This window comes from Salvelinus fontinalis, chromosome 1 (genome assembly GCF_029448725.1).
Source record: "Salvelinus fontinalis isolate EN_2023a chromosome 1, ASM2944872v1, whole genome shotgun sequence".
NCBI classification, from domain to species: Eukaryota; Metazoa; Chordata; class Actinopteri; order Salmoniformes; family Salmonidae; genus Salvelinus; species Salvelinus fontinalis.
Window position 1 is genome coordinate 31,183,051 of NC_074665.1, and position 23,831 is coordinate 31,206,881.

Consider the following 23,831-nt stretch of genomic DNA (forward strand, 5'->3'; position numbering starts at 1 on the left):
CCCCCTTTATTTATCCTACGTCTCTGACTTGGTGTACAGGGAGAATACTGTAAGAATGTTCTGAATTCTGGCGCTGTACATTTCAAAAGTGCTGAACAAATAGTTATATTGACTACGTCCGCCCTAGCTACCTCATTGTCTAAATTGAAATTACGGATTGCCTCTTATCCGCTTGTTGTCCCCTTATGCCATAACTTGTACATCTCAATTGTCAGTTGAAAACATTTGTTTAAGCAAATCAGCCATGCCAACTGTCTTTTTTTAAAGGCAGTAAATGAGTCTGAATGAACTGTATCGCTGCCAGACAAGGCACCACTGATAGCCAGACTGTCCCTTTGAGAGATTTAGGCGTGGCCCTTCTCTTTGACCCCAAATGCTAATGCAGCCCTTAGGGTGTAGTGACCTTAGGCAACCTCAGTCACAGGGGCAGACTGGGACCAAAAATCAGGCCTGGAATTTCTAACACACCGCTCTTTTCCTTGAGGCCCTAAGACTGAACCATTATTTTCGTTGAGGCCCAATTATAAGCCAGATAATGATAATTTGCGCAAAAAAACTATTTAGACAGGCCCACTGGGTTAGAAATGGACCAGCCCATCTGGCATTTGTCCGAAATGCCATATGGCCAGTCTGCCCCTGCTCAGTCAAAATGCATGGCTGGTTTGACGCCAGGAAATGGCCCATTAGAACACTTTTTCATGGACTGATGTGTTTGTGCATCACACCCATGTCAGCTGTAAAGCCTTACCTCCCTTCCTGCTGTACACACACATACAACTGCTCAAAAATGAACATATGCAGACAGATTTAATAAACATTAACCCTTCTCAGCCAAGACCCTCTTTAATCCAGGCACGTTGGGTCACGAAAGTTAACTTTTTATGGCTGTGCAGGGAAGACTATCACTCTCTATGAGAGGCCTATAGTGGCCAAAAGCCTGTGTTAGCATGGGTAGTGCCATTGATGGCTTCCACCATTTTAATGCAGTCAACTAGCTGGGACTTCCAACTTCATTGGTTGATCCCTCCTCATGGCCCAGTTGGAGCTCATAGAAACTATACTTAACAAAATATATACGCACAAAATGCTTATTTCTCAATTATTTTACACATTTGTTTACATCCCTGTTAGTGAGCATTTCTCCTGTCAAAATAACCCATCCACCTGACAGGTGTGGCATATCAAGAAGCTGATTAAACATGATCATTACACAGGTGCACCTTGTGCTGGGGAAAAAAGAGGCCACTCTAAATTGTGTAGTTTTGTCACACAACACAATGCCACAGGTGTCTAGTTGAGGGAGCATGCAATTGGCATGCAGACTGCAGGAATGTCCACCAGAGCTGTTGCCAGAGAACTGAATGTTCATTTCTCTACCATAAGCCACCTCCAACATAATTTTAGCGAATTTGACAGTACGTCCAACCGGGCTCACAACGGCAGAGCACATGTAACCACGCCAGACCAGGACCTCCACATACGGTGTCTTCACCTGCAGGATTGTCTGAGACCAGCCACCCGGACAGCTGATGAAATTGGGTTTGCAAAAACGGTGGTTTTGCACAACCAAAGAATTTCTGCACGAACTGTCAAACTGTCTCAGGGAAGCTCAACTGCGTGCTCGTCGTCTTCATCAGGGTCTTGACCTGACTGCAGTTTAGCATCGTAACTGACGTCAGTGGGCAAATGCTCACCTTCGATGGCCACTGGCACGCTGGAGAAATGTGCTCTTCACAAACTAATCCTGGTTTCAACTGTACTGGGCAAATGGCAGACAGCTTGTATGGAGTTGTGTGGGCGAGGTTTGCTAATGTCAACGTTGTGTAGAAAGTGCCCCATAGTGGCGGTGGGGTTATGATATGGGCAGGCATAAGCTACGGACAACAATCAATGGAAATTTGAATGCACAGATATACAGTGACGAGATCCTGAGGCCCATTGTCGTGCCATTCATCCTCCGACATCACCTCACATTTCAGCATGATCATTTCAGGGCCCCAATGTCACAAGGATCTGTACACAATTCCTGGAAGTTGAAAATGTCCCAGTTGCATACCCAAGACATGTCACCCATTGAGCATGTTCGGGATGCCCTGTGCTCCATCTCCTGCCAATATCCAGCAACTTCACACAGCCATTTAAGAGTGGGAAAACATTCCACAATCAACAGCCTGATCAACTCTATGTAAAGGAGATCGTATGCTGTCGCACTGCAAAATTGTGCGTTTATATTTTTGTTCAGTGTATATAGGGATGCTTTCTCTATGGAGTTCTGCTGCAGCCCATGGGCTCCTCTGCCTGTCTGTCTACGCCAGGTATCATTGCACTGATCAGGCTTCCGTCAGCATTTGTCATGGGCATTTCTTAGAAGAATCTCCTACATCATGTTCTACAACCCAATAATACATAAAGTAGGCCATACAATAAGTCACTGGACTAGGTTTATTACGGTGTCACATACCACATTTCAAACACTTTGTTTGGCATCTTTGTCCACAATCAGTGCCATTAGACTGATAAACAATGATCATATTGTAAAAAAAAAACTAACATATTGTTGAGAGTCCATGACATAAATGGAGATGCAAGACTATATTTAGGTATAATTATACTATCACAGATCATTCCCAAGCCTCTCAATCTCATTCAGACAGAATGTCATATCTTGGTGGGAGAGCTGCGGTGAGATTACTATCATGCGGAAGAAGTTGACTCGTTCACCCTGAGGCTGGTAGCCCAACATCATAGTACCCTGCTTCATCATTCGCTCCTTAATCACTGGAGCCACCTATTGATGAAGACACAAGATCACCGAAGCATTGTATCAGCCAGACAGACAAACTGGATTAAATGTAGAATATATCATAGCAATTGAGGTAAAAAAATAAATAACTGGAATCATAGGAAGCACTTCACACACCAACCTTTGACAATCTGTCATTGTAGTCTGGACTGTTCTCCTTTCCCCTCAGACTGGGTGGTATGAACCAGAAACACACGTTCACAAACAACGGCTGTTCAACAGAACAAAAGCGGGAAGACATAGGTGAGATAAAAACGGGAGAAGAAAATGTTTTCTATGCATTTGCTAAAACAATGACTCACCTTCCCTATGAGCTCAAAGCCCTCTCTGCTCCTCATCTCCTCCACCAGATATCTATGGTTGGACGGTCAACACAGAGATCAGTGTTCCACGACATTTGAAACGTCTTTCATTGACATACATACCAGGCAAACGTTTGGACACCTACTTATGCAAGTTTTTTTTTGGTTTGTTTGTATTTTCTACATTGTAGAATAATAGTGAAGACATCAACTATGAAATAACACATGCAATCATGTAGTAACCAAAAAAAAAGTTAAATCAAAATATATTTATTTTATATTATATTGAACAGGTGTGCCTTCTTAAAAGTTAATTTGTGGAATTTTTCCTTCTTAATGCGTTTGAGCCAATCAGTTGTGTTGTGACAAGGTAGGGCTGATATACAGAAGATAGGACTATTTGGTAAAATACCAAGTCCATATTATGGAGAACAGCTGAAATATGCAAAGACAAAAACAACAGTCCATTGTTACTAAGACATGAAGGTCAGTCAATCCGGAAAATTTCAAGAACTTTGAAAGTTTCTTCAAGTGCAGTCACAGAAACCATCAAGCGCTATGATGAAACTGGCTCTCGCGAGGAGCGCCACAGGAAAGGAAGACCCCGAGTTACTTCTGCTGCAGAGGTTAAGTTCATTAGAGTTACCAGCCTCAGAAATTGCAGCCCAAATAAATGCTACAGAGTTTAAGTAACAGACATCAACGTTAACTGTTCAGAGGAGACTGCGTGAATCAGGCCTTCATGGTCGAATTGCTGCAACGAAACCACTACTAAAAGACACCAATAATAAGAAGAGACTTGCTTGGGCCAAGAAACACGAGCAATGGACATTAGACCGGTGGAAATCTGTCCTTTGGTCTGTAGAGTTCAAATTTTAGATTTTTGGTTCCAACTAAGAATACCTAAGAGTGAATTAAATAATTTTGAAAACGCAATTAAGGGAATTAACTGGAATGATATCTTCAGTCAGGTTCGTCAGGTTCTATCCACAATCCAGACTACAATAAATGGTTTCCGAAAGAAAATCAAATCCAAACCTGGTCAAGAGCACTCTTCCTTGGCTAAAATGGAGAAATCTGGAAATTGATGAAAGAACGAGATTAAGCTCTAAAAACAGTCCTAAAATTCTAATTAGAGCATGACTGACATAGGTTTACCATGTTGAGAAATAAGGTGATGAAAGAAAAATCAGACAGGCCAAGGCAAACTTTTTTTATTAACATAATTGGTGAAGCAAAGGGAAATTCTAAATTGATCTGGGAGAATCTAAAAAAGTTAACAGGGAAAGACCATAGTAATACTGCAAAAAGACTAGAAATCATTGTGAATAACAATCTAACACAGGATGCAGTCGAAATAGCAATAGCCTTCAATTCCTACTTTATTGACTGTCAGGGAACTGACACAGAACCCCTCCACTGGTTTCTTGGGCTCAGTGCTAGTAAATGACGCTCAACCTGTCTTCATTATAAGGGAGGTTTCTGAGTCAGAGTTGAACAAAGTGATTAGCTCACTAAAGAACTCTAAAGCCAAAGATGTGTTTGGGCTGGACTCTACCTTTCTTAAAAACTACAAAGAGTCACTCATCGGCCACATTACTAAGGTCACCAACACATCTATTGGTCTGGGGGTGTTTCCAAGGGTATGGAAGTTGGCCATCTTTAAATCGGGTGACCCTGCTGACGTGAGTAACTACAGGCCCATTAGTATACTACCTGTGGTGTCAAAGGTTGCTGAAAAGTGTGTAGCAGAACAACTGATTGCCCACCTCAACAGCCCCTTCACATTACACTCCACGCAGTTTGGTTTCAAAGCGAAACACTCCACAGAAACAGCCAACTGCTTTCTTCTGGAAAATGTGAAGTCCAAGATGGACAAAGGGGGCGATGTTGGGGCTGTGTTTCTGGACCTAAGGAAGGCTTTTAATACTGTTAACCATGAGATTCTCATCACAAAATTGTCCAAGTTCAACTTGTCCCCCGATGCCTTGAGATGGATGAAATCATACCTTAAAGGCAGAACTCAGTGTGTCAGAGAGAGCAATGAGCTGTCGCTCACTCTTAGCGATGATGTGGGTGTGCCCCAAGGGTCAATACTGGGGCCCCTCCTGTTCAGCCTGTACATTAATGATCTACCTTCTGTCTGTACTGGGACTGAAGTTCAAATGTATGCAGATGATACAGTGATACGTGCATGCAAAGAGCAAACAACTAGCTGCACAAGAACTCACTACTGTAATGGTCCAGGTTACAAAGTGGCTCAGTGACTCGTGTTTGCATCTCAATGTGAAAAAAAAACTGTCTGCATGTTCTTCACAAAGACGACAACAGATGCTACTGAGCCAGATGTCTGTGTGTCAGGGAAGAAGCTCCAGGTGGTATCTGATTTTAAGTACCTTGGCATCATACTTGATTCCAACCTCTCTTTTAAAAAGCAGGTGAAAAAGGTCATTCAAATAACCAAATTCAACCTAGCTAATTTCCGATTTATACGAAATTGTTTGATACAGGAGGTAGCAACACTGTACTTCAAATCTTTGATACTCCCCCACTTAACATACTGCTTGACTAGTTGGGCCCAAGCTTGCTGTACAACATTAAAACCCATTCAGTCTGTCTACAAACAGGCTCTCAAAGTGCTTGATAGGCCATCATCACTGTTACATCCTCAGAAAGCATGAGCTCCTGAGTTGGGAAAATCTTGTGTAATACACCGACACGTCTTGTATTCAAGATCCTAAATGGCCTGGCTCCCCCTCCACTCAGTATTTTTGTTAAACAGAAAACCCAAAACATATGGCAGCAGATCCACAAGGTCTGCCATGAGAGGTGACTGTATAGTTCCCTTAATGAAAAGCACCTTTAGTAAATCCGCTTTCTCTTTTGAGAGCTTCCCATGTCTGGAATACACTGCCAGACACACACAACTGCACCACCTATTACACTTTCACAAAAAACATGACGACATGGCTAAAGGTCAATCGGATTTGTGAACATAATCCCTAGCTGTGTATTGCCGCTTTCCATGTCTGTAGCTTGTGAGGTGTGGAAACACTGTTGCTTTTATAGATTTTGTCTTGTTGCTTTTTGTGCTATGTTGCTCTGTCTGTATGCTATGTCTTGCTTGTCCTATGTTGCTCTGCGTGTGCTCACTGCTCATTGATGGTCTGTATTGTAATTGTTTTTAATAACCTGCCCAGGGACTGCGGTTGAAAACTAGCCGCCTGGCTAAAACCGGCACTTTTACTGAAACGTTGATTAATGTGCACTGTCCCTGCAAAAAATAAATAAACTCAAACTGCTGTATCTTTGAGAGACACAGAGTAGGTGAACGGATGATCTCTGCATGTGTGGTTCCCACCGTGAAGCATGGAGGTGGTGGTGTGATGGTGAGGGGGTCTGTGATTTACTGTCTGATTTATTTAGAATTCCAGGCACATTTAAGCATTCTGCAGCGATACACCATCCCATCTGGTTTGCGCTTAGTGGGACTATCATTTGTTGTTTTTCAACAGGACAATGACCAACACAGCTTCAGGCTGTGTAAGAGCTATTTGACCAAAGAGAGTGATGAGTACTGCATCAAATGATCTGGCCTCCACAATCACCCAACCTCAACCCAATTGAGATGGTTTGGGATGAGTTGGACCACAGAGTGAAGGAAAAGCAGCCAACAAGTGCTTAGCATATGTGGGAACTCCTTCAAGACTGTTGGAAAATCATTCCAGGTAAAGCTGGTTGAGAGATGCCAAGAGTGTGCAAAGCTGTCATCAAGGCAAAGTGTGGCTACTTAATCAAATATATTTGTATATAATATAACACTTTTTTGGTTACTACATGACTCCATGTGTGTTATTTCATCGTTTTGATGTCTTCGCCATTATTCTACAATGTAGAAAATAGTAAAAATAAAGAAAAACCCTTGAATGAGTAGGTGTCCAAACTTGACTGTACTGTAGATTCGATATATATATATTTTTTTTAAATGACAGCTCTAAAGTGTTTTAAGTAAGGAGCTTTACTAGTCAGACTTACAGCAGTAGGTTTGTGAATGTCTATGTTTGTACCTTGTATGGGCGAAAGCCCTGTCAACACGCTCTTCCAAGCCTTTTGACCCAACAGCTTTCCACATCAACCACAGCTTCAGGCAGTCAACCTTACGGCCACACTGTATCGACTTGTCCCCAGTGTCCAGACTCGTGTCATAGAACTTGTCCTGCTGGAAAAGGTACTTTGCATCCGCACTGTGGCAATGTTTCAATAGGTGCTGTGGAAAAGGGGAAGAGATCAAGAATAGTTGAGATTTAACAAAAAAAAAAATGTCAACAGACCGGTCATAACTGAAAAGACAAACAGGTATCAAACTGTCACGACAGGAAAGAAGGAGAACTATAGAAAGCATGGTCTTTAAACCTGTGGTGCCCAGTCCCCTGCCCAACCCCAAGGACCCGTGGTACTGGAACGTTCCAGGAATTCCTTTGTTTGGCAAAGAGCAGGTTTACTGGCATGCCAGACCCCACGAAACCTGGGTACTGGTAAAGTACCACAACAACACAAGGGAACAATGTAACTCAGACACACATAGCAGTCCATCTATGCGGGTCACTACAATATCCTCACAATTTTCTCAATGTAATTTCCCTTTTTTTGGACACCAAATTGGACTTTTTAGCTAACATTCCACTCAGTGTCACATAACATGGAGTGTTCGCTAAAAACACTAGCAACCAGGCTACCAAATTATAAACGGAATCTTCAAATTTATGACATGAAAGGAAGTGATAAGCCATTTTCTTTAAAATAGACCCCCTCCCCCGATTACAGTTGACTACTGGAGGGAATGCTCACAAAAGTATGTGGACACCCCTTCAAATTAGTGGATCCGACCATTTCAGCAACACCCATTGCTGACGTGTATAAAATGTACAAACATTGGCAGTAGAATGACCTTACTGAAGAGCTCAGTGACTTTCAACATGGCACCGTCATAGGATGCCACCTTTCCAACAAGTCAGCTTGTCAAATTTCTGCCCAGCTAAAGCTGCCCCAGTCAACTAAAAGTGATGTTATTGTGAAATGGAAACGTCTAGGAGGAACGACTCAGCCACGGAGTGGTAGGTCACACAAGCTCCAGAACAGGACCGCCGAGTGTTGAAGCATGTAAAAAACGCCCGTCCTCAGTTGCAACACTCACTACCGAGTTTCCAAACTGTCTCTGGAAGCAACGTCAACACAAGAACTGTTCGTTGGGAGCTGCACACAAGCCTAAGATCACCATGCACAATGCCAGGCGTTGGCTGGAGTGGTGTAAATCTCACCGCCATTGGATTCTGGAGCAGTGGAAACGCATTCTCTGGAGTGGTGAATCACGCTTAACCAATCTGGGTTTGGCGGACGCCAGGAGAACGCTACTGACCCAAAATCAGTGCCAACAGTAAAGTTTGGTGGAGGAGGAATAATGGTCTGGGGCCGTTTGTCATGGTTCGGGCTAGGGCCCTTAGTTCCAGTGAAGAGAAATAACGGAAATAATACAATGACATTCTAGACGATTCTGTGCTTCCAACTTTGTGGCAACAGTTTGGTGTTTCCTGTTTAAGCATGACAATGCCCCCGTGCACAAAGTGAGGTCCATAAATAAATGGTTTGTCAAAATCATGTGGAAGAACATGCCTGGCCTGCACAGAGCCCTGACCTCAACCCCATTCAACACCTTTGGAATGAATTGGAACGCCAACTGTGAGCCAGGTCTAATCGCACAACATCAGTGCCTGACCTCACTAATGCTCTTGTGGCTGAATGGAAACAAGTCCCTGCAGCAATGTTCCAACATCTAGTGGAAAGCCTAACCAGAAGAGAGGAGGCTGTTATAGCAGCAACATGGGGGTACCAACTCCATATTAATGCCCATGATTTTGAAATGAGATGTTTGACGAGCAGGTGTCCACATACTTTTGGTAATGTAGTGCACCTTTGTAATGAGTGATTTTCAAGACGGCAACACCAATGACATACAACTTAGGGACATTTATCTTGAAAAATAAATAAAATGTAATTGCCTTTAATATCAGTAGTGTAAAGTACTCAAGTAAAAATACTTACCGGTAAGTACTAAAGTTGTTTGTTGGGGAATCTGTACATTACAATTTATATTTTTTACTTCACTTTTTTTACCCCTTTTCGTGATATCCAATTGGTAGTTACAATCTTGTCCCATCGCTGCAACTCCCGTACGGACCCGAGAGCCATGCGTCCGCCGAAACACGACCCTGCCAAGTCGCACTGCCCGCTTAACCTGGAAGCCAGCCGCACCAATGTGTTGGAGGAAACACCGTACAACTGGCGACCAAAGTCAGCGTGCACTGCACCCGGCCCGCCACAAGGAGTTGCTGGAGCGCAATGGGACAAGGACATCCCGGCCAGCCAAACCCTCCCCTAACCCGGACGATGCTGGGCCAAATTGTGCACCGCCTCATGCTTAGCAGGACTGGACAAAATTGTCTAATTCACACACTTATCAAGAGAACATCCCATGTCATCCCGACTGCCTCTGATCTGGTGGACTCACTAAACACATGCTTCATTTGTAAAAGTGTTGGAGCATGCCCCTGGCTATCTGTAAATCTTGTTTACTTTATATAATAAACCACTTTTTTATTTTAAAAAACAAACTTTTGATACTTAAGTATCTTTAAAATTTAGTTGTAGTATTTTACTGGGTGACTCACTTTTACTTAAGTCATTTCTATTAAGGCATCTTTACTTTTACTCAAATATGACAAATGAGTACTTTTTCATCACTGATAGATAGATAGATATATAGATATATAGATATATATATATATATATATATATATATAGATATATATATATATATATCTTTACACACATTGTTGTAGTCACCCTACCTTCACATTTCTCACTGTCAATCGTGAATTATAATCGTGAATTATAAAGTTTTACTGATGAAACAACCAGCATCTACCTGCCAACCATTTGATCTCAATCAGTTTCATGGGAATATGCATTTAGATGTTAGTTATGTAGTTTTTCAATTACGTACAGTGAGTGGATTTTTAGAGTTGATGGCATTAACAAACTGTAGCATACCTGTGTTTTGTTTCAATCAAAATCACATTTTGCCTAGTGGCGCACACACGCAAGTTTTTTTTTTTTTTTAGACATTAACATTATACTATGCTATTATATTTGGTTCCGTTATGTACAAAAGGCCTACTATCATTATGTGATCTTGCAGACATTGATTCAGCTTTGCTCTGAATTTATTGAAACGAACACCATTCAGAGTAGCTTGTTCCGTACAAGTAGAGCAGAGATTGTGCGCAAGTAGAGAATCCCGCACATGCACAGACGTGTTGAGACCATTAGACCCTGGGAATATGGATCAAGAAAAATCGGATCCGCAGCCAATACTGCATGTCGACATAAAAATTGTATCCAGGAGTTAATCTGACGATGGGTAAGTAGAACAAAACGGATTAATTGCACAAAAATCCCTTTAAACAAAGATAAAGGACTTGCATTACATTTTATCATTGACAAAACAGTTCACTATAAACAAAAACATGTATGATGTGTAAATAGTTGTCATTTTAAAGTGATTTCTATGGTTGCAAAGGCAAGGGACGCAAATGTCATCGCATCGCAAGAACAACCCTTTGGTGCGGATGTCGTGAAAGGGGTGTCTTACTGTGGTGTCCTTGAGCAGAATGGCTGAACACTGCAAGCCCGTCAGCATCATCTTGTGTGGATTCCAAGTCACTGAATCGGCTCTGATCACAAACACATCATTACTCGAGTCAAAGTCATATGTTGAGCCATTCGGAAGACTTGACCAGTCATGCGAGAAATCAAGACACCTAATCTATACTTTGGTACACTAGCACACACATTGGCCGAATTCATCTTAAAGCTTTTTTGCAGCAGCGGCACATTTAGATGTTTTGTGTACGACTTAATTCCGGTAACTGTATTCTGAGCATGCAATCCTACCTCTCAACTCCTCTCATGAGATGTTTGTGTTCCTTTGAGAAGAGAACACTCCCTCCCCAGGCTGCCTGTGCCAAACCACAAGAGAATGCCAGTCAGTACAGATGTAGGATCTTAATTTGATTACCCTGTTGCAGAAGAACTTTCGTGCAACGCAGGAAACTTTCATTTGTAATGTATTTGAGGTTTAAAAAGGCGTCTGAAATTCATTCAGACTTGATTTGCCCTTATGAGAAACGCAAAAAATCCATTAATTCTAATCCAAATAATTCACATTTCCTGTTGCTGCAAGATTATTTTCCTGCTATAGCAAACTGGCTCAAATTAAGATCCTACATCTGTATTCTTCAGGTCAAAATACACAGGAAAGATGGTCAACTGTTGAAAAGGATGTAAATTAGACAGGGCTATCTTTTACATTCTTTTGGGAATGGGGTAATGAAGTTTTGATCAACATAATAGATGCCGTCGGGCATCATCTTGACAGAAGACTACTTTTGTTGTCTGAAAACATTGGACAAAGTTTGATTCTGGAGTGAAAGATCTTCTTTTTTTTACTCACATCAACATGCATCCACAACCCCTGTCTGTCACAGATGTCAGCGATTGGCTCCAGTGGGTCAAAGGCGCCTTGTACAGTCGTTCCTGACGTGGCATGGACAAAGAATGGCACTGCCCCCTGGTAGGTGAAGAGGGGTAATGAAAGATGCCCTTGCATCTCTACTTGGTGCCTTGTAGTGTGATATGTGCATTGCCGACAGACTACTAGGAATTGCAGATAAAATATTTTAAAAGCTAATAGAGTACTAAGAATTCATCAGATCCTTGTGCAAGATATCACTGATTGTCTATCAGCAATTCCTAGTAGTCTATTGGCAATTCCTACTGTTATTGGTATAAATACTGAATATCACAGCACATAAAATAGAATTTACACAGTAAATTAAAAAGGTAAACAGTAAACTTGCTTGAGATTTCGCCAGCTCAATTGTCTCAGCAAGGTCTTCTGGAATCATGCAACCCCTGTAGGACAACAGATAGCATGTGTTAAAATCTGTGAATCATGTATGCCTAAGAATGATGAGATGTCTGACAAGAGTCACAAGGAAAGGTTCTGATCACTTTACCCATCATCCACTTTGACCTTAAACACGTTCTCGGTCCCAATACCCTGAAATGCAGCCGCTTTCATCACAGAGTAGTGGCTCTGGAGGAAAGTTTGGGTAGAATGAATGAATGGAAAGTTGAACAGTGTATTACTTCAACCATACAATCCGTTTTCCCCACCTGTTGAGATGTAAAGACAGCCAGTCGAGGGAGGGACCACATTCCCTTTAGTTTTACTTCTGGGAAGGCCCGGTAGCGTGCTACGTTCATGGCATACATGTTAGACATGGTACCGCCTGGGCAGAAGATGCCATCTCCCTCTGCCCACCCAACTAGAGAACGTAGCTTGGAGAGTACTTCGTCTTCCATCAGGACAAACACTGGAGCCACCTCATAGGTATACCTGTAAAAGAACAGTCCATCACAAGCATCTTCATACCAAAACATACTTTATGGTATGTATATGTGCATATAAATATTGCTTTCTCCTACTGGCTAGTGTTAAGAGCCTCCGTAAGGAATCGTCCTGTCAAGGCATGGTAGTCCACCCCGGCAAAGAGCTGATTGAAGAACCGCGGATGATCTGGAAAGAGATATGCTCTTTACTGTAGTGCATGCATTCAGGACCGTCCCAAGCGATTGCATTTACCAAGAATCTAATGTAACCAAAACCACACTCATCTCGCTCTGTCTAATGTTTCCCTGTGGGGTCGGGTTAGCTCTGGTCCAAGGCGCTAGTGCGGCTAGCAGCAAACCGCCCTAACAACCTGGACAGAGCTAGGGATGAGGGGGGGGGGGGTGACTTACTGGTCTTGACACTGTACTTGGCCACATCCCGTATTCTCTGCAGCAGCTGGTGTTGCGGTTCCCCATTCTCTCGCAGCTCCAAATCTAGCAGAGCAGCTAACTCCTCTGGCTCACGCCACTCACACACCTGTGACCAGGGGTATAACAAGCACAGGCAACCCATCAAAATACAGCACTGAGTAACAACTATGGAACAAATCATCATTCTTTTACCAAACTTTGCATCGGCACTCTTCAAGTAAATGTGTTTTTGTAAAATTCTGTGGAAACTGTTAAAAGTAGTCCTTGTGCATAGAGTAGTATGGTCTGGTTAACTTAGCAATCATTGGTTTTTGTTTGCCATACGTTTTAAAGTGAAAACTCTGTCACTTACTGTGGAATTGCATTTATTTTTTGCGTTTATTTTTGTATTTATTTAACTAGGCAAGTCAGTTAAGAACAAATTCTTAATTACAATGACGGCCTAGAAACAGTGGGTTAACTGCCTGGTTCAGGGGCAGAACGACATATTTTTATCTTGTCAGCTCGGGGATTTGATCTAGCAACCTGGACAGAGCTAGGGATGCCACTAGGCTACCTACCGGTACAGGCCCAGTGTTTCCTAAACAATTTTGCTACATGACCCACCAGGACAGGTATGTTACTCAGGACTTACCAAAAGGCTTGTGCGGCAAAAAACCTAACAATATAGTGCCTTCAAAAAGTATTCCCACCCCTCAACTTCTTCCACATTTTGTTGCATAAGCTGAAATGCCTTGACTCTAAAAGTATTCAACCCCTTTGTCATGGCAAGCCTAAATAAGTTCAGGAGTAAAAAGAGATTCATGGTTTTGATGAGAAACCTGAGGATGTAGTTACTCCACAATACTAACCTAAATGACAGAGTGAAAAGAAAGAAGCCTATACAGAATAAAAAAAATATTCCAAAACATGCATCCTGTTTGCAACAGGGCACTTAAGTAACACTGGGAAAAAAAAGAAAATTGGCAAAGAAATTAACTTTTTGTCCTGAATACAAAGCACTATGTTTGGGGTAAATCCAAAACAACACGTCACCAAGTACCACTCTTCATATTTTCAAGCATAGTAGTGGTTGCATCATGTTATGGGTATGATTATCATCGACAAGGACATAGAAGTTCAGGATAAAAAGAAACGGAACACAGGTATAAGCACTGGCAAAATCCTAGACAAAACCCTGGTTCAGTCTGCTCTCCAATATACACTGGGATACTAATTCACCTTTCAGCAGGACAATAACCTAAAACACAAGGACAACTCTACACTGGAGTTGCTTACCAAGACATGGAATGTTCCCGAGTGGCATGGTTAATTTTGGCAATGATCAACAATCAACTTGACAGACCTTGAAGAATTATTTTAAGAATTAAGTAAACAAATATTGTAAAATCCAGGTGTGCAAAGCTCTTAGAGACTTACTCAAAAAGACTCACAGCTGTAATCGCCACCAAAGCTGCGTCTACAAAATATTGACTTAGGGGTGTGAACACTTATGCAAATAAAAAATGTCTGTACTTAATTTTCAATAAAATTGCAACAACTTGTTTTCACTTTGTCATTATGGGGTATTGTGGGTAGAAAGGTGATAAATAAAATATTGAATGCCATTATGAATTTAGGCTGTAACAACAAAACGTGGAATAAGTCAAAGGGTATAAACACTTTCTGAAGGCACTCTATATGGCACAATGCAGAGAACAGGCATGTTAGGCTAGAGATTAGACAATTAACAGGGATGTGAGACCTTCTCTTTGACGTCTGTGCCTTTACATAGCACCTCCTCAATGATGACTTTAAAAGCCTCGGTCAGGAAGAGCTGGCCTTCACTGTTGTCCAGAAGAGGTTCATTCATATTCTGCTGACCATACACGGGAGAAGGTCCTGTAGTTGTCCCATAGTCCAACCAGGAAAAAGGAGAGAGGGTTGAATAGAGTTGTAGTAGTTTCATGATACTGCATTGTTGAGTCAGTAGTTAAAGTCAATCATTAGAACTACCAACAAGTTCTTTGCATGGTTAAGGTCTTTATACAATAGAAATTCATGGTATTGTAGATATCTAGTCACAGGTTGAGAACCCTGGACAGTGCACAATTCCTCCCGTCAGATAACACACAAACATTCCAAATCACCTTGCTCTGAAACAGCACTCTGATTACTCCACCAGTCAAGAAAGGAAGACCATCCCAGGTTCCAGAATCTAGGTAGGTGACTCATGACTTAAAACCACAGTCTGCAAATAAGACCAAACAGAAACAATTGAGGAAATGCATCCCTTGACATTACACATTTCTTTGGGGTCATTTACACTACATACATTTACAGAAGCAAAACAAAACATAACCTGCATATTAGAGGTCAACCGATTAATCAGAATGGCTGATTAATTAGGGTCGATTTCAAGTTTTCATAACAAAATCGGTAAATCGGCCTTTTTGGACACCGATTATGGCCGACTAAATTGCGCTCCACGAGGAGACTGCGTGGCAGGCTGACTACCTGTTATGCGAATGCAGCAAGGAGCCAGGATAAGGTGCTAGCTAGCATTAAACTTATCTTAGAAAAATTATCAATCTTAACATAATCACCAGTTAAACTAGTAATATCATCAACCATGTGTAGTTATCTAGTTCGTCCTGCGTTGCATATAATCGATGCTTAATTATTATATTAGTTAATATTGCCTGCTAACATGAATATCTTTTAACTAGGGAAATTGTGTCACTTCTCTTGCGTTCTGTGCAAGCAGAGTCAGGGCATATGCAGCAGCTTTTTTTGGTCCTCCAATAAATCGGTATCGGAGTTGAAAAATCATAATCGTTGACCTCTACTGCATATACACATAATTGTATAGTAAAGATGCAAATCTCGTGCGTCACCTTACCTAGTAGGTAGTGTGCGAGACAGACCCTAGACTTGCTCCATTCCGAGCAGTAACATGTATAATTGGGCACGTTCCTCTGACTAGGTGTTGGACTCATGCCAGATCATACAACGCCTAGATAGGTATTTGAAGTATCATCATATGTAAGAGCAATCTGTCAGTTGATGACATAGCACACAACCATTGATGGATGCTTGCAACATCTGAGCAGGGGAACGCGATCAGAGTCTCCTCAAGCCAAATGCTCCTACAGTAATTGGTTGCGTTGCCCCGCTCAGACGTTGCATGCATCAACCAATGGTAGAGTGCCACGTCATCGACTGACAGATTGCTATAACATATGATGTGCTTAGCTGATACTTAAAATACCTATCCAGGGGTTGTAAGATCTGGCATGCATCAGCACCCAAAATCTTAATAGCAGAGCAATCTTTTTAAAATAGCTGAATTATACTGAATAAAAATAAAAACAACATGTAAAGTGTTGGATCCATGTTTCATGAGCTGAAATAAAAGCTCCCAGAAATGTTCCAGACGCACAAAAACTTCTCTCAAATGTTGGGCACAAATATATTTACATCCTTGTTAGTGGGCATTTCTCCTTTGCCAAGATAATCCATCCACCTGACAGGTGTGGCATATCAAGAAGCTGATTAAACAGCATGATCATTACACAGGTGCACCTTCTGCTGGGGACAATAAAAGGCCACTCTAAAATGTGCCGTTTTGTTGCACAACACAATGCCACAGATGTCTCAAGTTGAGGGAGAGTGCAATTGGCAAGCTGACTGCAGGAAAGTCCAAAAATACTTTTGAAAGGTCATCAAACATGGAATTCCTTGTCAGAAACTGAGGCAACCTTCTAGAGATTCGACTTCATGATTTGACCTTGTTTTAAATCAGAATTCCCAGTTGTTTTGAAAGCACCATATATCCAGAAATACTGTAAATAATGACGAGATGGTCTTGTATCCGCCCTATCAAATGGGAGTTGTTGTCCAGCAGACCGATTTAATTGGAGTGGACCCTGTCGCTTCGCCTCCTCCCCTCTGGTCTATGTCTTTCGCCTGTGTGACTCGGACTGTGAAATCTGACACCGCTTGATGCTGGGATGTTTCGCCTACCATTTCAGTCGCTCTTCCAACTGTCCAACTCCTGGCTAAACGCGATGGTCACATTCCCCTGCTCAGACATTGCACGCATCAACCAATGGTTGCGTGCTACGTCATTAACAGTGTCATCGCCTGACAAATTGCTATAACATATGATGTGATTAGCTGATACATTAAATACCTATCCAGGCGTTGTAATATCTGGCATGCAACAACAACGCCTGGTCAGAGGAACACACCCTAGGTCACAGCCACTAACAATGCACATGCCTGCAATCCTTTGATCCTAGCAAAGCAGGATGGGTTCGTCGCTCTAGCACATTCAAAGATCGATTTATAGAAAACTTTATCAAAGTAATCAAAAAAAATGTATAGATATTTTTACAAATAACACTTTCGGTTATTCATAGACGGACAATATTAATATGAGCTGAAAGGCCAGTTCCTAATATGTTCAGGAAGCCAAGCTAAAGCCCTGTCTGATGTTCAGAAGTGTGGAGCATAAGTTGATCAAGAGAGACCTTTAGAAAATATGCAAATGTTCTCTAAGACTAAACATACAAATATGTATTTTACAGTTATAAGCAAGGTAAAATCTTAGTGAGTCATTTTATAATTTGATTGTACTATATTTTGAAAACATACAAGTACCTTCAAGCCTTATATGTTTTGCTGAATAGGAAATACATAATTCAGATTTAATATTTTCATATTTGTACGATGTACTTGAGCTTGTGTCCTCAAATGTAACTAACGTTACACCTCCGCAAGTTATAAAAATGAAAAAAAATACCAGAAATGTATTGGAGTATGGAGCATTAATAGTTATTGTTTATCGCCCTCATGATAAATAATCACCTTTGGGATTACATAGATTAGTCTACATTTTATTTATGCTAAAATTTAAACGTAAAAGCAATTTAGTTACGGTTCAGCTGGTAGCTAACGTTAAAATTAAGCTAACTAGCTAATCATAAGCGCCACGTGAGTTTCAAGTTAGAAAAAATAATAACGAAATAAAAATCACCTTTATGATAAAGTATTGCATGCATCATCGAATTTGCAGACTAATGTGAAATGACCTACTATTGATAATGTGATGAGTAGGTTGGATAGTCATTCATTAGGCTAATAATATACTCACGTTCACAAAAGACAATTCTGCTTTTCTTCTTTCTTTGCACACATCCAGAGCCCAACCCCAGCTAGAAGGACATGTTTAAGGATGGTTATTTAAAACGTTTTTTTAAAACGTGCCCTTCTACAAACAAAATTCATGCAATTCTACAACTAAGTACTTTTCATGACTAAATAGTCTCTACTGACAAACTGAGATCAATAAAAACGACCTTGTATTGAATGCAACCATCTAATCGATGCCTATGAAAAGGAGAGACATATTGAAGGCTATGACGTCCATCTAGATGAACTTATTGTCCTAAAAAAAAACTTTCCAGGACCCTGGACTCCAACTATAAATATAGAACATACATACTCACCGAGAATATGGCTGATGCTCTCCACTATAGTGCCAAAATGTTAGTTTTTCTGGATCAAAATGGGGTTTAGGTGGTGGGCGTGGCCAAGGACGTGGTCATTGGTGCTGTTGCCGACCGAACATTTTCGAGGCCCGCCTGTTGGCCGCAGTGACACAATGTAGCTGTTTTAAAGCTAATTGCGTGCAATTCTACACATTTTTCCATGTGGTGGAGATGAAATGTTGCAGTTTTAAAACACATTTGCTGCAAATTTACACATTTGGCTATGGCCTATGCTATCTGAGTGACTCAAGCATTATAAGAAAATCAATGAGACCCCCATGCCATGAGAAAAATTATTCTGAATACATTTAAAATGTTGATTCTCCTTCACTGTCTAGCTTTTATTTAGGTGATTGTTAATTCTCAAAGAGGATCTTATTGAAAAATGTATTGGTCCATTATCTTTTCTACATACTTTATATCTGGTTTTAGTCATTCAAGTTTACTCTGAAAACATTTTTACACACAATTTTTGTTTTTACAGTTTTTTTTATTTTTTAAATTTCACCTTTATTTAACCAGGTAGGCTAGTTGAGAACAAGTTCTCATTTACAACTGCGACCTGGCCAAGATAAAGCAAAGCAGTGCGACACAAACAACAACACAGAGTTACACATGGAATAAACAAAACATACAGTCAATAACACAATAGAAAAAAAGTTTATATACAGTGTGTGCAAATGAGGTAAGATAAGGGAGGTAAGGCAATAAATAGGCCATAGTGGCGAAATAACTACAATTTAGCAATTAAAGACAGGAGTGATAGATGTGCAGAAGATGAATGTGCAACTACAGATACTGGGGTGCAAAGGAGCAAATAAATAAATAACAGTATGGGGATGAGGTAGTTGTATGGGCTATTTACAGATGGGCTATGTACAGGTGCAGTGATCTGTGAGCTGCTCTGACAGCTGGTGCTTAAAGTTGGTGAGGGAGATATGAGTCTCCAGCTTCAGTGATTTTTGAAATTCATTCCAGTCATTGGCAGCAGAGAACTGAATGGAAAGGCGGCCAAAAGAGGAATTGGCTTTGGGGGTGACCAGTGAAATATACCTGCTGGAGCATGTGCTACGGGTGGGTGCTGCTATGGTGACCAGTGAGCTGAGATAAGGCGGGGCTTTACCTAGCAAAGACTTATAGATGACCTGGAGCCAGTGGGTTTGGCAATGAATATGAAGCGAGGGCCAGCCAATGAGAGCATACAGGTTGCAGTGGTGGGTAGTATATGGGGCTTTGGTGACAAAACAGATGGCACTGTGATAGACTGCATCCAATTTTATGAGTAGAGTGTTGGAGGCTGTTTTGTAAATGACATTGCCGAAGTCAAGGATCGGTAGGATAGTCAGTTTTAGGAGGGTATGTTTGGCAGAACGCGTACTGGAGACACCGTACGCTCCACCGCATAACACGGTGCCTGACGAGTATGACGTCCGCCACGGTAAGCACGGGGAGTTGGCTCAGGTCTCCAACCCGTGTGCCCCCTCCCCCAAAAAATGTGGGGGCTGCCTCTCAGGCTTCTTTGCCAGCCGTGTTCCCTAGTAATGTTGTCGCTCAGCCTTAGCTGCCTCCAGTTCCTCCTGTGGACGGCGATACTCCCCAGCCTGCCTCCAGGGTCCCTTCCCGTCCAGGATCTCCTCCCATGTCCAGGAGTCCATTACACCACGCTGCTTGGTCCTTTGGTGGTGGGTAGTTCTGTAACGATTTTCGTCGTCAGATGAAGAGTAGTCGGACCAAAGCGCAGCGTGGTAAGTGTTCATGTTAATTTAATAAAAACAGAACACTAAACAAAATAACAAAGAGAATGAAACAAAACGAAACAGTCCTGTCTGGTACAGACACAAAGACAGAAAACATAGAACACAAAACATAGAATGCCCACCCCAACTCACGCCCTGACCAAACCAAAATAGAGAAATAAAAAGGATCTCTAAGGTCAGCGCGTGACATCTGCACGTGCTTACATGGTTCTGCACGTGCTTCTGGTGATAGAAAAAGCATTTAAAACATACCTGGTAACAGAAAATATACAACACAGTATGTCGTAACTGTGTAAATCTCAGAAACGACATAGCATAGTTACATAACATAGTTAGCATACAGTAACATAGTTAGCATCACCCTTAAGAGTATGAAAGCCACAGTACTCTGCTGAAGCTGAAATTGCAGGGCCGCCGCCACCGACGAAGACAGGAAGAGAATCTGGAACCAGATAAAATAAGGTTATTATACTTTGGGTTACTATTGTTTTAGTTTCTCAAACATATCTGTTAATTATTTTCATTCAGTTTACAAAATTGTTTTTTCATGGCTAGATTTAGTCTGCGTTTTAGTTTTCTATTATGACCTTGGTTTCTAGGTGTGGTCACCCTCTCCCCTGTGCTTCTGTGAATATAACATGCCTCACGTTGTAGCATGTTTTTTTTGTTGCCAAATCCCAGCATAGCTGTTGCTCTTATCCAGTCTATTAGCCAATTTAGTGCACCGTAGGCAGTTGCTTACTGTTGGCTTTGCATCAGCTATGCATCCAGCACAGTAAGGTACACATGCTCAGACCCCCTTGGGAGGTTCTCGTTGTCTGGGCAAGTCAAGTGTTTTTAAATGCAACATACAATGTTTTTGTGTAATGTCTGTGTCTTATTGTTTTGGCCTAGTCGTGGTTAATATGTTTAGTTATTAAGTGTAGCTTTTTAAAATACAATGTGAGACAGGAGGGGAGTCGGCCTACAGTGCCTATACTGCGGGCTCTTGTATTCAAGTGGCCGGGGTGCCTAACACAAATGCCTAACACAAATGTACATTGTTTGAAGCAATCTTAGTCACAAATGATGGTTCCAATAAGCCCCCTATGATTCTTTCACATTTTTTGTTCAGCGTTCGCTGGTAGGGGGTCCTGCGTGCTCTGGGCATTAATGAATGAAATGATTTGAAAGATTTGTTATTTTGACTGAACAAGTTGAACAGATCAGAGTCAGTAAAAAAAGCCGAACTTCCCATCACTAGGAGCTGTGGAGGTGGAAACACAAAAGTCCGAGGCTTTTAGGTAAAGCAGTGGAAAATCCCCAAGTGGAAAATCCCCAGTACAAAGTCTATATTCTTATCATGTAATGACAATGCAGTGTTGTGTTGAGCCTGACCATTCCATTTCTAGGCTTGTGGATGAAGGGTGACATAAGGTAAAATGACCCCACTGGGCACACCACAATTGGGTAATATTTGGTTGAGACCTATATTCACCCGCTCAAAAAAAGAGCCACAAGTTTGTTGAATTCCCAATGTGTTATCACTTTGCTTTCAACCATCTAAAAACACAACCAAATTCCAATGGAAAAACATGTCTGAATTTTGGTTAATGTGTTATCACTGCACTCGAAATGATTTAAAAGCACAACAAAGTTCTAATGGGAATACAATTGCAGATATTTTGTTTATATATACAACTTAATCATCTCGATTTTTGGTTGAGAGGGAGACGTGAGTCCAAAATATGAATTATTACCTCATAGATTAAATTGAAATCAACCCAAACTTGAAACTCTAGGCTTATACATGCTTTTATTTCCTCATACCTGGATTACTGTAACTCTTTGTATGTCTCAGTCAGAATGTCACGTTCCTGACCTATTTCTGTTAGTTTGTTATGTGTGTTAGTTGGTCAGGACGTGAGGTTGGGTGGGCATTCTATGTTTTCTGTTTCTGTGTTGGTTTTGGGTTGCCTGGTATGGCTCTTGATTAGAGGCAGGTGTTTGGCGTTCCTCTAATTAAGAGTCATATTTAGGTAGGCGTTGTCACAGTGTTCGTTGTGGGTGATTGTCTTCCGTGTCTGTGTCTGTACACCACTCGGACTGTTTACGGTTTGTTCGGTTTGTGTAGCCTATGTTCCTATTCGTGCGTTTTTTCTTGTTTTATGTAGTACGTCGTCTAGGTCTGTCTACACCGTTTGTTGTTTTTTGTTAGTTTAATCAAGTTCGTGTTTCGTTAATAAAATATGTCTTTTCACTACGCTGCGCCTTGGTTCCCTCAATACTCCTCCTCTTCAGATGTAGAGGAGGAGGACTGCCGTTACAGAATCACCCACCAAATCTCCAGAACCAAGCAGCGTAATTTGGAGCAACGGAGAAGTATACAGGACTTGTGGAGTTGGGAGCAAATATTTAACGGAGAAGGACCATGGGCTAAAGTGAATCACCGTCCATGGGAACAGCTGGAGGCAGCTTGGAGAGTGGAGGAAAAGAGAGAGAGGAACCGGAGTTATGAGGGAATGCGTCTTGCACGGAAGCCCAAAAAGCCCGTGAGTAATTCCCAAAAATTTCTTGGGGGGGGGGATAAGAGGTAGTGGGCCAAGGGCAGGTAGGAGACCTGCGCCCACTTCCCAGGCTTACAGTGGAGAGGGGGAGTACGGGCAGGCGCCGTGTTACGCAGTAGAGCGCACGGTGTCTCCTGTACGAGTGCATAGCCCAGTGCGGGTTATTCCACCTCCCCGCACTGGTAGGTTGGGGGAGATTGGGTATTGATTGGGTATTGAGCCAGGTGTCATGAGGCCGGCTCAACGCGTCTGGTCTCCAGTGCGTCTCCTCGGGCCGGCATACATGGCACCTGCCTTACGCATGGTTTCCCCGGTTCGCCTACATAGGCCAGTGTGGGTTATTCCACCTCCCCGCACTGGTCGGGCGACCGGGAGCATTCAACCAGGTAAGGTTGGGCAGGCTCAATGCTCAAGAGTGCCAGTACGCCTCCACGGTCCGGTATTTCCAGCGCCACCTCCCCGCCCCAGCCTAGTACCTACAGTGCCTACATTGCGCACTAGGCTACCAGTGCGTCTCCTGAGCCCTGTTCCTCCTCCACTTATCCAGTTCGGTGCCTCCAGTTCCGGCACAACGCACTAAGCCTCCTGTGCGTCTCCAGAGCCCTGTACACACTGTTTCTTCTCCCCCTACTAATCCTGATGTGCTTGTCCTCAGCCCGGTGCCACCAGTGCCGGTACCACGCACCAGATATAGAGTGGGCTTTGAGAGTCCAGTGTGCCCTGTCCCTGCTCCCCGCACTAGTATGAAGGTGCGTGTCCTTAGCCCGGTGCCTCCAGTTCCGGCACCACGCACCAGGTCTACAGTGCGCCTTATCCGGCCAGAGCCATCCGTCTCCCCAGCGCCATCTGAGCCATCCGTCTCCCCAGCGCCGTCTGAGCCATCCGTCTCCCCAGCGCCGTCTGAGCCATCCGTCTCCCCAGCGCCGTCTGAGCCATCCGTCTCCCCA

The 23,831-nt window shown here is 42.3% G+C and overlaps 1 protein-coding gene across 1 annotated transcript; it reads right to left on the reverse strand.

Annotated features, from left to right (window-relative positions):
* Positions 1 to 2,428: 2,428 nt before the first annotated feature.
* Positions 2,429 to 18,618, reverse strand: LOC129853073 (cysteine sulfinic acid decarboxylase-like). Its single transcript, XM_055918746.1, has 16 exons — positions 18,540 to 18,618; positions 18,185 to 18,245; positions 15,177 to 15,277; positions 14,792 to 14,928; positions 13,027 to 13,153; positions 12,712 to 12,802; positions 12,400 to 12,622; positions 12,240 to 12,319; positions 12,081 to 12,135; positions 11,675 to 11,791; positions 11,116 to 11,180; positions 10,814 to 10,895; positions 7,173 to 7,372; positions 3,106 to 3,157; positions 2,925 to 3,014; positions 2,429 to 2,788 (listed from the first exon to the last, which is right to left on the reverse strand). The coding sequence occupies exons 3-16, from the start codon at positions 15,259 to 15,261 to the stop codon at positions 2,615 to 2,617; spliced, it is 1,578 nt and encodes a 525-aa protein (XP_055774721.1). The 5' UTR covers positions 15,262 to 15,277; positions 18,185 to 18,245; positions 18,540 to 18,618; the 3' UTR covers positions 2,429 to 2,614.
* Between the last annotated feature and the right edge of the window lie 5,213 nt (positions 18,619 to 23,831).

Bases quoted from the DNA above. Each gene is read 5' to 3' on its own strand.
- LOC129853073 (XM_055918746.1), bottom strand. From the start codon at position 15,261: ATGAGTCACCTACCTAGATTCTGGAACCTGGGATGGTCTTCCTTTCTT. The intron at 13,154-14,791 runs GTCTCACATCCC...CCCTGGTCACAG, and splicing joins GCACAGACGTCAAAGAGAAG to GTGTGTGAGTGGCGTGAGCC. The intron at 3,015-3,105 runs GTGAGTCATTGT...TCTGTTGAACAG, and splicing joins GCTTTGAGCTCATAGGGAAG to CCGTTGTTTGTGAACGTGTG.